The sequence below is a fragment of the Pavona decussata genome, unplaced genomic scaffold, assembly GCF_977016875.1.
Source record: "Pavona decussata unplaced genomic scaffold, jaPavDecu1.1 SCAFFOLD_214, whole genome shotgun sequence".
In the NCBI taxonomy this organism is placed as follows: domain Eukaryota; kingdom Metazoa; phylum Cnidaria; class Anthozoa; order Scleractinia; family Agariciidae; genus Pavona; species Pavona decussata.
In genome coordinates this window covers 3,864,948-3,879,041 of record NW_028145619.1, presented here as the reverse complement: position 1 = coordinate 3,879,041, position 14,094 = coordinate 3,864,948, and the positions used below count along the sequence as shown (strand labels likewise).

Sequence of the window (14,094 nt, the reverse complement as noted above, 5' to 3'; positions counted from 1 at the left end):
TCATGTGAGCCGTGCGATCCATGCGAGTCACAGTACAAATGTTAAGAATTTTTATTTGTTATATTTACCTTCACATGAGAACAAGAACAAGAGCAGTTGGGTATTTTTAAAGGGAAAGTGTATGTAAGTGTATGCACAACTGTCACCCTCACTAATTTGCCATCAGATGAACCGAATGCTCCATGTTCAAGCTACCTCCTCTTCTCTTATGCTATATCCACGGGCTTTAATCCTTACGTTTTAGCTTACTTCGCCACTCGACATGCTATCATTGCCATCACCTTTTTGTTCTAAAGACTCTAGAACCCTCTCTGCGCCATGGGAAACCGTTCACAAACACTTCACAACCGACGCCAAATGTTTTGATTCGAAAGAATAGTGACTCGCAGAATACATCGGGGAAAGGGAGGGGGAGCTAAGGTCCCCTCCCCTTCGCCGATTACTTAACTCGGCGCCTCACAGTGTACGGCCCGAGTATAAAGAACGCGAAGAATTTGATAACGCGACCAAAAACTTAACTCGTGCCACCTGAGTACAAAAAGCGAGACCGAGAACTTAACTCGTGGCCCAAAGTCTTATCTCTAGGCCCACTGCGACCCCCCCCCCCCCCCCCCCAAAAAAAAAAAAGAATAAATTTGATAACGCGACCGAAAACTTAACTCGTGCCGCCATACGGCCCGAGTAAGAAATTCGCCCAAAATGTTCTCATGCGAATGTAAATAAAACAAATAAAAATTCTTAACATTTGTACTGTGGCTCGCATGACTCCCATGACTCACATGACTCGCATAGCTCGCACGGTGGCTCGCAACGCTCGCTGGCTCGCAGATTTTGCAGACCCGAGACCATGGGGAGAGACCAAGTTCCTGTTTTAGTATCTCATCATCATCATCATCATCATACTCCAGGCTATCTTCAGCAACGTACCCCGACAGCAACATACCTGTCGGTATGTCGGTACATCGTCAAATGGTTTGAATGGGTCGCACCAGTTTCGCACAACTTCCATCACTTTCCTAACATCTGCCTCTTCTCATTGCATGTAGGTACAGCCAGTTTCCTTATGCACTTTATCCTGATCTCTATTCATGAATACCATCACTCTGCACTTGTCTGAGCCATCAATATCCATCTTTGAGCTGCACCTTTCCATATTAATACTGAATCCTATTATACCACCCTTCGTCTTTGTGTTTCTGTTGAGGGCCTGCTCAATAGTTTGGTCAACTGGTAGCTGAGAGAAACCATGGGATGTCGACCTCTGAACGACAAAATTTCAATCTGCCAGTAGCTGAAGTGCCTCAGGGTGTGTATCTTAAAGTAGACCGGTAAGTAGTGGGCAAGGTAGGTGTGGTCATAGGCAAAAAAACCATTGGACAGAATCTAGGTGGAGTTTCCAGTTGCCTTCCGCCTTGCTAACACAAAAGAAATTCGTCAGCGTTGGTGCTATTTCTTCCATTGGACCATAAAGAAGGAAGAGCCTCAGGAACTCTGGATTTGACTGTAGCTTATCAAACGTCTCTGTATCAAATGCTCTGCGGATCTCCCTCAAGGAACTTACGGGCATAGTTGATGGGCTCATCATGCTTCTGGTGCCACGTGTCAAACCCCGGCCCTATCACTGCAACCGATCCATTGCTTCAAAGACGATCTAAATCAAAGCACAAAGATTTTTTTATTATTCACTCAGTGAATCATAGAAAATTCTTCTATGCAAAAAAAGTGACGAGGGGATGGGTGTCAATGGGATCAGAACTTCTCGCACCTTGTACTCCCACTTTCTCTCCTGTCTGTTGTGGTTCCCATCATAATATACTTGTTCTTTTGCAAACTAGTGCACAATGTTGCAATTTTTGTTGCTATTTTTCCGGCTGGTGCAACCTTGAGAATCCCTCTTTTCGTTCTCTCTTCTCCCACATCCCTTATATTTCCCACACCCATAGGCTTGAAAAAAGCTATTTTCTTACCTTATGTGTATGCACAGCCTCGGTGTAATGTCTTCCTTCTAGTAAACCAGCTACAGAACCAGAGCCGACAATATACCACTTCGAACGGGCATATTAGCAAGACCAACATCCCCAAACCGTTTGCCAATGGCTGCTACGGAGGCGCAGATTGTGTGGAAGGAGCCCAGCCGAACTACCAGACATCTAAACTGCTCCTCCAAATGACTTCAAGTGGTTTTGCGAAAATTGCTTGATCAAGGATTAGTTTAAAAGAAGGTTGTGTATTTTCAAATGAAATACAGTCATTAAGTACTGATATATAACGTTTGAAAATATATAAACTTTTAAATGTGTTCTTATTTCAAAAATGGGTTAAGAATTAAATTCAGTAACTAGAAATGGAAGATAGTATGAGTCACAACTTGCCAAACTGAACTAAGATAACTCGTTGTAAAATGGCCGTAGACGTTTTTCCAGTTGTTGTTGATAAAATTTGCCATAACAGACTTGAGAACTCGATATACATTCAAAAGAGATATTGATGACATTTGCAAATTCACTGTTGCTAATTAAGCAAGATTCTTTTATAACGAAAGAAAATTACATGTGGAACTGTTCACTGAAACATGAGATCTTTATCAAATTGCAAGTGGTTGTGCGCCTTCCATGCACTGAGGCCTGTGCAAAGCGTTTTTTGGAACAGAAAGTTGAAGACTTTGAGAGGAAGATGTCCATAAGTATTAACATTTGTTTAGCTTTTTTGAAATTCATGTGGTTCAGCCCTAGTTTCTTTAACATAATGCTGTGACGGTTATTCTTGCTTACAGCAATTGATGCAATTTAGTGCTGAATGATTAAGTTCACAAGCATTGTATGGATAATGACATTTACAAGTTCCTGGTTGCTAAGCTAGATTGTTTTATGACGAAAAAATCTTACGTGTCAGGATTGTTTACTGAACTGTGAGATATTTGGCAAGTTGGAAGTGGTTATTTAATGTTCTGAGTAGTTTTCCTTTAAGAAATATGCATTGAAAGCAACTTCATGAGGTATTTAGACATCCCTAGCAACCGTTACCATGACAACAAGTCAGCTAATTCTGAGGTGTCCAAGTTAATATTCTAAGTGTGGTGCATAACTGATGCATATTTGGTGAGATATTGACCAGTCGTTGGCAGGATATGATTTTCCATAGTTTCAGCAAAGTCATCCTTCCTTACTACCCCATACGTCTTAACTATGGGTGCCCTGCATACCTTTAAATCCTGTCGAAAAGATAATAATGAAAGCTTCTCCATTCAAGAGAGTCTATTCTCGGCATAATGGGAATGTTTTCACTGAAATTTGTAGATATCTGTTAATTCACCGAAGTTTTGATAATGAATTGGCCAGAAAAGTAAAAATCTGCATTTCTTCAATGATCTCCGTGGCAACCGTTTCCGTGGAAACATGAAAATGCATGGCACATATTAAAAATTGTTGGGAATGGTGTAAATTGTATACACAGAAAATTTGAATGAAATTGGTTGAGTTTCAGCAGAATTATGAATCATTTTATGTTGTGTGGAATTCGCAGGGAGCAATATCCCCCAGCCCACCCCCCTATGGAAATAGTCACATATCTTGCTTAAGCACAAGTTACGTAATTGGCAACAAGTAAATTTGTAAAATACAGGCCGCAAGCTTTAATTTGATACCAAAGTCACTATGTCCCGTGGGGGGTGCAACGAAAATCATTTTTTTAGGCCTTGGCTCATGGAATGTCAACTGCTCCTACGGCTGAAAAACTCCTGACAAATATTTTTAAAAATCTAGATTTTACTAAAGGAGTCTGCAGTAGGAAAAACCGGGAAACCTTACGCTTGATGAAAGGATTGGGAGAAGAGACTAACTAGTAAGAAGCTAAATAACAAACTAACTGATTAATTGTTAACTTACTCAATAGATAAAGCTAAGAACGACTCGACGTGTGGGTTAAAAATGGCTAATAAATAACTTACGTAGCTACGAAAAGAAAGCCTGAAAAAAGTTCAGGCTTGAACGGGATTCGAACCCATGACCTCTGCGATGCCGGTGCAGTGCTCTAACAACTGAGCTATCAAGCCAACTGGGATTTGGTCATTTTGTGAATTTGTGTCATACCCGTCAACGTGAAGTGATGGAAGTGGAATGTATGAAGTACATATATTTGCGGGTGAAATAATGAATAAGTGAGAGACGATTTCAGTTATGTATGCAACTTAGGTCTTTGCGGAAAGAAAGCCTGAAATACATATAGCTTTGAACGGTATTAGAAATCAAATTTCGTTCAACAATTTCAAATTTCGTTCAAGCTTGAATTTTTTCAAGCTTTCCTTTCGCAACCGCTCTTACGGTGCGTACATTACTGCGATGGCTATTCACATTCACATTCATTTTTTCATCCGCAGATCAATATAATTATTTATTATATGGCCGTGTCTCAAAAGGACTGGAAACCATCAAATTCAAGAACCTGATTGGCTAAAATTGATATTGACGGCGGTCTAGATTTTCCATCTAGACCGGAATCTAGACCGATCTTATTGTAACATTTGTCCTCAAAAAGTTACAAACAAAAAAAAATTGGCTTGTTCCTGTTAATACAGTACTAAATGGAAGAACCAGTAGCCCTGAACGTGGAAGCAGGTAAAGAGAATGAGCAAACGTTGGCAAATTTGAGTCCAGCCGAGAAAGCTACGAGCAAAGATGAAGACAAAATTGCGAAGTTTTTTGCAAGCGCAAAAATCCAAAAACACTCAATACAAGACTAGGAGCATGGAAGAAATTTTGTGAGTCAATGAAAGAGTCTAGAGCAATTTAAAACATACCTGCCAATGAGCTCGACCTTCTTTTGTCTAAATTTTTTATCTCCGTTCGTAAACAAGATGGCACCGAGTACGAACTGTGTACATTGAGCGGTTCCCAGCGAAGTTTTCAACGCCACTTGCATGAAAAAGGAAGTCTGATCATTATTCTTAAGGATAACGAGTTCTCCAAGTCCAGAGAGGTTCTTGCTGACAAACGAAAGAACCTGGTTCGCCAAGGAAAAGGAAACCGTCTAAATGCCACAAGAGAGCTAACTGAAGCTGAAGAAGATGCACTTTTTGAAAATGACTAGTTCGGTGTTCAGGATCCTAAATCATTACAAAGGGCTTTGTGGTGGTTTCTTTCCCTCCATTTCGGCTGGAGGGCTCGAGATGAGAGCCGTAAGCTGTGTTGGGGTGAGGTAGGCTTGGCCAATGATCCAGAAACCGATTCTGAAGACCTTGTGTGGAAGTCAGAAAGAGGCAGCAAAACATGCACCGGGCAAGATGGTGGCCATCAAAGAGCCTTTGAACCGAAAGCGTATGCAAGCAAACACAAGTCAAGATGCCCAGTTGAATTTTACAAAGTGTTTCGAAGCCATCGTTCCGAAGCCATGTTAGATCCAAATGCTCCTTTTTATCTCGCCCTAAATCACTGACGAAAATCAAATGACAAAGTATGGTATCTGGATAGGCCTCTCGGAAAGAATGAAATTGGCAAGTTCCTCAAAGACCCCTTTGCTTCAGCCGAACTCGATGAAACAAACAAGAAGAAGGTTTCTAATCACTCCGTTAGGAAGACCAGTGTTGGACGACTCCTCGAAGCAGACGTTCAGCCAAATTTCGTTGCACAGTTAAGCGGTCATAAATATTTGAAAAGCCTCGACAGCTACCATTCAGCATCTCTCAAGCGACAGCGAGAAATGTCTACTGTCCTGAATCGTGGACCAGATACATCCGCTCACTTCGAAGAAAACCAAGTCAGTGCCTCCACTACAACTCAGCAAAATGTCTTCACAGTCCAACAAATCCAACCTCAGGCAATTTTTGCCGGAGCACGTATTGACAAGTTTGAAGGCTGCACATTTAACATTAACGTTTTCTGTGGTGATCAGTCAAAGATCGCAAGGCTGAATGAGAACTGATCGCTGAGCGATCGCGGCACAGACAGGCATTAAAATTTGTTGCACTTTTGGTCGCATTTTAGAAAATTTCCGTTAAGCCTGTAGGAAAACAACGGTTATTTTGTCTTCATTCATTGACGAAGTTTGTACAAAGCTGTACTTTGAACAGTTATTTTTGTCCCGTTTGGACTGGAGACTAGTGACAGAAGTAAGCCAGCTAAATGCTTGAGCCCGCGCAGGGGAACAAATATACTTTTTTCCTTTTGATTTCCTGGTTGGCCATATAATAAACCCCTTATTAACCGAGCTAGGTCGGTCTGTATGGGAGAATCTTGACCTCGGTCGCTGGTACAGACCTCACTGCGTTCGGTCTGTGCTGGCGACCGAGGTCAAGATTCTCCCATACAGACCGACCGCTCAGTTAATAAGAACTAAGTATTTTATATATTCCAGTTCCAGAACGTTTTCGTACTTTTTCCAAAAGAAGGTAGAGGTGGCACATAATATAGCATTTTCATGTTAAGAATGAATGAACAAAATCTGATGAAAAATTATTTCCGTAAACGTTTCTCGTTCATTATGAAATAAATTTCACCTGTGATTTCAGTTTTCCCCATAAAATACTGAATAAAGCAGTCGGTGTTGGAACACCTAGAAAAGGGTTATGGGGAGGGGTTGGGGGAATTTGTACTCTCTCGAATCACCTGGCGTGGAGCCTTTCACCGTTCATAACTCTACACGCTAACAGTCTTGTCTCCAGATACAGCGTGCAACAATTTCTCCTCCCAGTTTTGCTTCTGTTTGTACTTCTCAAAATCCAGCAAAATCTGTTTTCTCAAAGCGACAGGCAATCTTCTTTTCTTGAACTTGTCGATCATCACAAGAATCAGAGACGAATCTCCCGTGTCCACTCCTCTCTGGATGGCCATATGCAGCTCTTCCCGACAGAAGTTGCTTGCCAGGTAGTTGTCAGACAAAACAATAAGCACTTGACGGCTGCCGTACACGCTGTCTGCCATGTTTTGGACGATTGGCTTTCCCAGCTCAAAGTCCCGGCTGTGAATACTGTATGGTATCGCGTGTTTGTCGAGGAGAGAGATCAGATTTTCAATGACCCATGCAAAGTCCTTTGAGCTGTAACTGATAAACAGTTTGTCGTTTGCAACTTCGTCTTCTGGAAAACCTGTAGTGAGAAACAAATCACATATTGACTAATGAACTAAGTTAAGATAGGACACCTTTATTTATACTCGAATGTTTTGTGGGAAAGGCCATGCCCTTTTCTCACCAACCCTCAAGTGACCAAGGGGTTAATTAAGACTGGGTTAAACTGTGGCCCAGGTAACTGTCCGCTGCTTGTTTCTTTTTCCAGAACTCTGCATGCTGCTCTTTCAGCAGATGACGCGCTAGGAAGAGTCGTCAAATTCTTGTCACAAATAAGTGAAATTACTATCGTTTTTTTCCTCTTTACTCCTTGATATTTGAGTTAAATGTTTCAGAGTAACTTACTCTTAATGTTCTTCGAGGTCCACTTTTTCTTGACGTAGCGAAGAATGACTAACGTGGTCATAACGAAAGCACCCCCTGCTGACAAAATAATAATTGGCAAGATCCACTGCCTTCCGCTGCCTCCTGTGGAAAATTAATAAAATCGTGGAACATGAAAGTGAGTGAATTGTAACTTCGTCTGTCCCGTTCCGTCATCCGTATCAATCTCATCCCGAACCCTCTTTGGCATGATGCGAGTCAGTTTCTGTCGTAATATTTTCTGTATTTCCTTCTGATAGGCTAGTATATCGTGCTGCCCTCAATTGTAATTTTAGCCCAAATTGCATCTTATCGCAACTTCCTTTGAAAACTTGCATTGGATGGCCAAACAGACTCGGACGAAAACGCAATGTAGACTAAAACAACTAACAAACGGTCTTACACATGCACTCAATATGCGCCAAAGTAAGACAATTTGCATCTAGCTGCGTTCCAATAGCTACATCGACTTTCGCGCAAGTTTCACCAGCGCTAGATCAAACTGAACGCATGTCGGAAAGCTATTGCAATTAGCGCAGTTCAAAGTGGAAATTGTCTCAAGTTTCAAATGCGGTTTTACCGAATTCAACCTGCACCAATCATTCTCTCCTAGTTGACGTTTGATTGACATATTTTGTAGTTGTGTTCATTTGTTACGGATGTGATTTTGAAATTGGTAAGAGGCCCTCGCGTCTTGTAAATTGCTCTGTAGTTATTATCATTATTACACAATTCGCATTCCCACGGATCATTCGAATGATTGCAGACCAGAGAGGGCTCCACTCAGCTTTGTTACTATTATTGGCTAAGTTAAACTACTTTGGTTATCGTTTCATTACTGCAACAATTTGTTTGTGGAAGTACCTGGAATCCGTCCCTTAGCAACTAAAAAACCTGGTGGGTGCAGTGGCACTCCCTTAAAAAGCTATGTAGATGTGTGTCCCCCCCCCCCCCCCCCAAATGGTGTGCGTTTTGAGCTCTTTTAGCCTCATATTGGTGTAGGTGTTAAGAGCGGTTGTCAGTAACTTTGGAGAATCCGGCAACAGAAGGGAAAATTCGAATTTCTTTTTATTTGCCCCAAAAGACCCTTTTGGTGAACTATTTTCAAAAAAAATTGCCCGTTCAAAAAAGTTGTTTCATTACCAGTATGTTTGTATACCCTTGATGATATGGTCATCTGAAATATGGCAAAAATCAATCTATTTAAGGAATAGCAAACATTGTATTCTTTACGTGGGCAACTTTAAATGAAAGAATGTTCAGGTGGAGATAAAATATAGTTTGGAAGCAAGCACAAGGGATGTAAAAACGATTGTGAAAGTGTCAACTCGAGAAAACGCTGCCTTGTCTTGAGCGAGAGTTTTGAAAATGTACTAATTTGCATAATTTCAATTGGGCCATCGGCCACGTTTTGGCCGATTTCGAACTTTCCCAATTTTTGTCAAAATAAAAATTCGCTGGAACTTTTGAATATTATTTTTGAAAATAGTTCACCAAAAGGCTCTTTTGGGGCAAATAAAAAGAAATTCGAATTTTCGCTTCTGTCGCCGGATTCTCGAAAGTTACTGACAATGGCTCTTAAAGTAAGCACAATAACATATATGGGCAAATTTATCTATCCATCTTCAAATCAAATCGGCGACATTTTAAAACTTAACATTCGACGTAATAAAGCCTGAATTGCCACTTTAGATATGCAAACGCAATTCCTCCAGGTCTGAAAAAGAATATAGATTTAAGAATCCAGGTGTGAAAACATGTATGGATTAAGAAAGCACAAGAGGGTTAAAGCACTGACCTGAGTTTGATAAATGACTTGTCCGGGGTGTAGTTGGAAACGCTGTTGCTTAAAAGCAAAATTTGTACTTTAGAAAATAATTCGAATTGGAAGCGCATATGAACACTACTATTGAATTAGCTTGGACTGTCTTGTACTTTATGTGAAACAGTTTTGAACTTATATCTCCTCCTTCAGGCAATCCTTCAAGCAAGTGGCTTATTTTTCGTGTAATTCCGATTGAGTACCACATTTGACGACAGTCACTGGGTGAGCCACTCTGTGTTTCCGCCGGTCAACTAATATATTTGGTGAACCAACGGAAAGAACGACCTACCATGCAATCGACTGACCGACCGACCCAACCAACCAACCAATCGACCAACCAACGAATCAACAAACAACAACCGACCAACTAAATGACTGACCGACCAACCAAACAACTAACCAACCAACAAAGAAACTACCCGACCAAGCAACCAACCAATAGAATGAAAGACAAAACAATCAACCAACCAACAAAACAATCAATCAACCAACTACCCAACCAACCAGCCAACCAATCAACCAACCGACCAACCAACTGACCAATCAACCAACCAACTAACCAACAAACCGACCAACCGATTGAACAATCAACTAACCATCTATTGCCTAAACTGGATCTGAAAAGTACTTTCTTACCAATTTGTGGTTCGTACACCTTTAACTCAATGGACGCTGAAGTGTTTTTCCATTCGTCCCATTCACAGAACATTTGACAACTATACGTCCCCTTGTCATTATCTGTGACATTCATAATGGTCAGGATGAAAGCTTCTTTGCATTTGGTACTTGTTTCCTTTAAGTCCACTGTATACTTCTTACTGGATTTCAATGGTACCGACTTGTTATTGAAATGCCATTCAAGATAGCAGTCATAATCATAATCTAATTGTCCGTCAACCATGCAGATAAGGGTTCTGTTGGTTAAAGTTGCCGTGTAAATTGTTGAAGACTCAGTAGCTGGAAAGTAATTATTTGGGCCTGTGGGAAGAAAAATTTGAAATATTGCTGAAAGAGGTTGTAATTTAGTAATAGAAAAGCGTATCATAAAGCTATGTAAGCTACAAAACAGTTGAAAACGGAGAAGTTTCCTTTACTTCGATATAAACTTTTTGAAAGGCTAAGTTAGCTAGATTTAAAGTGGCAGTTACATTACTCAATATATATAGCACATCAAGAAAATAAAATAAAAGAAGGGGTAACCAAACTTGTTTCACACTGCAGAGATTTCTAGCTACTACAAGCAGTCATAAAATGACGTAAACCTGAAAGAGAGACATCCATTACTGTCAAAATAGAAAGGTATTTCTACCAGTTAAAAAACAAAAAAAATGGGGAGTCACGATGCTCTTTTAGAAGGAAACTACCAATATTTTCTCCGATGAAATGTTCTATACGTCCGTGCACGTTGAAAATGCAAAAAGTTAGGAGCTTATTTGACCAGTGTCGACAGTAATTTCTCGTTTGCTTTGGTTTTGCTTTACAATGGTCTGTCTGTCTGTCTGTCTGTCTGTCTGTCTGTCTGTCTGTCTGTCTGTCTGACCGCAAGAAACAAACTAAATTACTTACATTTATATGTCACCCGAATTGTGGAGGACTGATTACTCGACCAGCCGGGAATGTTATTCTCTGCAATGCAGGTATATAATCCTTCGAATTCTTCACGGCCCGATGGAATATGAAGAGTACTTTGTAAAGTAACCAGATCAAGATTCGAAAGCTTCTTCTCTGAGTGGTAAAAACCTTCAGATCCATTTATGATTGGTTTGCGGTCCTTGTACCAAATTACACGAGGAAGAGGCCAGCCCTTGAAGATGCATTTCAAATCTCTTGTTCCGCTCCTGTGAATGTGCCTTGGCGAGGTCGTGCTGAAAATTAACTGTAGCTCTCCTAGAAAAAGAAGCAGACTTTAAGTTATAATTATGAACGCATGTAACTTAATCTTAGTATTTTGTCCCTTGAAAATACATTGCAAAAGACTCGTTTTATCTTTCTCTTTTATCCGGAGAGTTTCTGAAAAAAAAAATAACTGTAGTGCACCTAAGAGAAGAAACATTGAAGTGCATAAAATTGAGCAATAAGGAAATCTCGATCAGTTCATAAACGTCACTCCAAGAACCAATGGACCATGCTCTGGCCTGCGCAGGTCTTGGCTAATCATTGCTGTTAACGTTTAAGAATTTCCGGCCTGTACTAGGTGGGTAGTGTAATAGTTAGAGCGTTGGACGTCATATCTTAAGGTCTGTGCTCGAGACCTAGCCTCTGCTGTCATATTGTTTAGACAAGGAACCTCTCTCACATTGTCTGCCTTCACCCAGGGAGGCTTCTGGCAAGATACTACTGGGGGCAACCTCTTGAGTGAACTGCCATCCCATCCATTGCAGATAATTTACTCATAGTTGCTTCAGGCAACAAAAACTGGTGGTGCTTACCATTTACACAAACCACCCGAATGGAAATTTTCGGCATAAATACGAAATGATTTAGCTTGTCTCAACAGAAGATGGATGACATGCATAATGTATGAACAACAGCTTTAAATCCCAAAAGGAGTAATAAAAATGCATCACTTTGACCAGAAGCCCAAAATTTCAGAAGTACTCCAAATGGAATGATGGGTGCCATTTGATTTTCCAACTGGAACTTCCGGGTTTTCCATGTAAATGGTAGGCACCCTGGTTTTATCCACGGTTACGCAGTTCAACTCAGTGCCACATATGAATTTAACTTAGTCATCTTCACAGATCGGAAGGCCCAAAATATGTACTGCCGGGACGTACCTTAACCCGGTTTTTGAGGATGATAAGTCTATCCCATCGTCTGGTCCTTAGACCCGCCCAGGTTTTCTACAGGCACCCATCGTATCGCATCTGGTCGAACCATTTTCATATTAAATATTAGGCAATGCCGTCAGTTTCCTCAGAGCAAATTAATTGACACGAGCTCAGTTGTTCAAAAGCCGCTTGACCTTAATGCACGATTAATATTTCATCTTTCTGGTCCTTTTTTTCTTTCAAAGCTAAAGCAATGAAATGTCTAAGTCAAAATTGGAGTCAGGCCTCTTTTGAAAAGCTCTGTATTTATTCCTATTTAGACTTGAATCAAAGTATAAAGTAGCCCTGGGTAAGCCTCATCGTGATTTTATAAATTGGCCCAAAAGTCGACGAGTAAAAACATGCAGCCATGCATTCTTGGGTTTTGGAACTATTTGGAAACATTTTGGTAACAAGTAGCTACGGGAAGCCTTTCTCACTACCTCTGTTATTAATTATATATAACTTTATTCATGATAACTCTTTGGTATCAAAGCGGTAAGACGCATAATTAATATATGGACTGCTTAAAAAAATCTCACGTCTTTCATGGTTACATTTATACTGGCAAACAAGAGAGGATATACTTACGTGCGAAGTATATACGAGTTGTTGAATTCCCCTGCTGTAAGACCAGGAGGGCGTTTGAGGTTAGCATTTCATTCACTTGTTTCCATGTCTTTCCCAGTGTTGTCCCTCCATTTTTGATCGAGCAGTTGAGAGTTATGTTGGAGTCTGGGTTAACTGTCATCTGATTGGTGTATTGACAGACACCTGACTGCGAGCAAGGTGCAACTCTAATTGCACACCCCAGGTTTCCGGCAAATGTGAAACCTGTGAAGAACGAAAGAAGAAAAAGATGTACATTGTCTGAAGGATTTTCTTAATACCTTTCAATTCCGCTATTAAATGGCGCTGTAAAAAGGATATTTACGCGGAAGTTATTGTGGATAAATTGTCATAATAATTTGTTTGAATGTAGGTGAACCGGCCAGAACGCAGGCAGCTGACGTTCGTATAATGGCATTGTAGCTATATGGTCACAGACTCACATGTCATACATATTATAACTCCTGTTGAGTACTGGAGGATGCAAAAGCATTTAAATAAAAGGCGAATTACAATAACAACAAAGACCTCGCGGTTTCAATTTAAAGCTTTTGTCTTAAACACGACTTGACAGTGTAGACACAACAAACGAACTGCAGCCAGGTGCCCAAATTACTTGGATTAAAACAAGAAAAATGGGGAACCAAAATTATGAAAACTCAGTTTTAGAGTAAAATAAGTAGTTTGTAAATTACCCTGCGAAGCGTAAACTAAGAGAACATGTAGATGTTGAACGGTCAGAAATGCTGACCGAGTATTCGTTGAAGAACGGTAGTTTAGCTTCACACTTGCGATTTAACGTACGCTGATGACCCGCAAAATTAAAATTATACAATAATATTGTTGTGCTTACTTCTGATAGGAAAAAACTGCTCTTAAACCACACGAGACGGATAATTTTATTGAATAGAGGTAGCTAAATGCTAGAACTTTATAAATTGCCACTAAAATTGCCATAACCATGGCCATTGGCATTGACATACCTGTGAGACTGCTCAGACTTGACAAAGAACAAAGTAAAAAGAATTTCATGACCCAGAATTTGAAGTCTTTTTGCAGGTGATCCGTCTTCATGCCTGTGTTCACGGTTTCATGTTGATCATTCGTGATCCCATTAACTTTCTCAATATTTGTAAGCCATCAACTTCATGTATTTTTCATAAGTCGTCCTACGTTATCGTTTTCCAATTCCAATTGGTCCAATTTATCACAGAAACTGCCAACGCGGTTTTTACTTCACAAAATGGATTAGAGTTTTGTTATGATAATGGTTAGTGGCTCCGTAAACGAGGCTGACGCATGGACACTTCACGCTTTGTTTAAAATTCATACTTGCTTTTAATTTATTGAAAACGAAAATGGCATAATTAAAACCCGCGCACAAAGCTGGTCAACTCGAAATTTCTGATAATAAGAATGAGGGCGTCA

General features: G+C 40.3%; 1 protein-coding gene across 3 annotated transcripts; it reads right to left on the bottom strand.

Annotated features, from left to right (window-relative positions):
• Positions 1-6,319: 6,319 nt before the first annotated feature.
• On the bottom strand, positions 6,320-13,938 carry LOC146460367 (uncharacterized). 3 transcript variants are annotated; one of them, XM_085088340.1, is made up of 7 exons: positions 13,650-13,938; positions 12,649-12,891; positions 10,814-11,131; positions 9,884-10,225; positions 9,221-9,268; positions 7,405-7,527; positions 6,320-7,078 (listed from the first exon to the last, which is right to left on the bottom strand). In XM_085088340.1, the coding sequence occupies exons 1-7, from the start codon at positions 13,738-13,740 to the stop codon at positions 6,630-6,632; spliced, it is 1,614 nt and encodes a 537-aa protein (XP_084944466.1). In that variant the 5' UTR covers positions 13,741-13,938; the 3' UTR covers positions 6,320-6,629. The 3 variants fall into 3 exon arrangements, with proteins under 3 accessions (XP_084944466.1, XP_084944468.1, XP_084944465.1); XM_085088342.1 differs by having other exon boundaries at positions 9,221-9,262; positions 10,814-11,134; positions 13,650-13,935; XM_085088339.1 differs by having other exon boundaries at positions 6,321-7,078; positions 10,814-11,134; positions 13,650-13,935.
• Between the last annotated feature and the right edge of the window lie 156 nt (positions 13,939-14,094).

What these genes read in the sequence shown, in the direction of transcription:
- LOC146460367 (XM_085088339.1), bottom strand. Translation starts at nt 13,740, where the DNA reads ATGAAGACGGATCACCTGCAAAAAGACTTCAAATTCTGGGTCATGAAA. An exon ending in AACTCGTATATACTTCGCAC is followed by an intron (nt 11,135 to 12,648) that starts GTAAGTATATCC and finishes TTCTTTTTCTAG; the next exon opens with GAGAGCTACAGTTAATTTTC. An exon ending in AATTCGGGTGACATATAAAT is followed by an intron (nt 10,226 to 10,813) that starts GTAAGTAATTTA and finishes TTCTTCCCACAG; the next exon opens with GCCCAAATAATTACTTTCCA.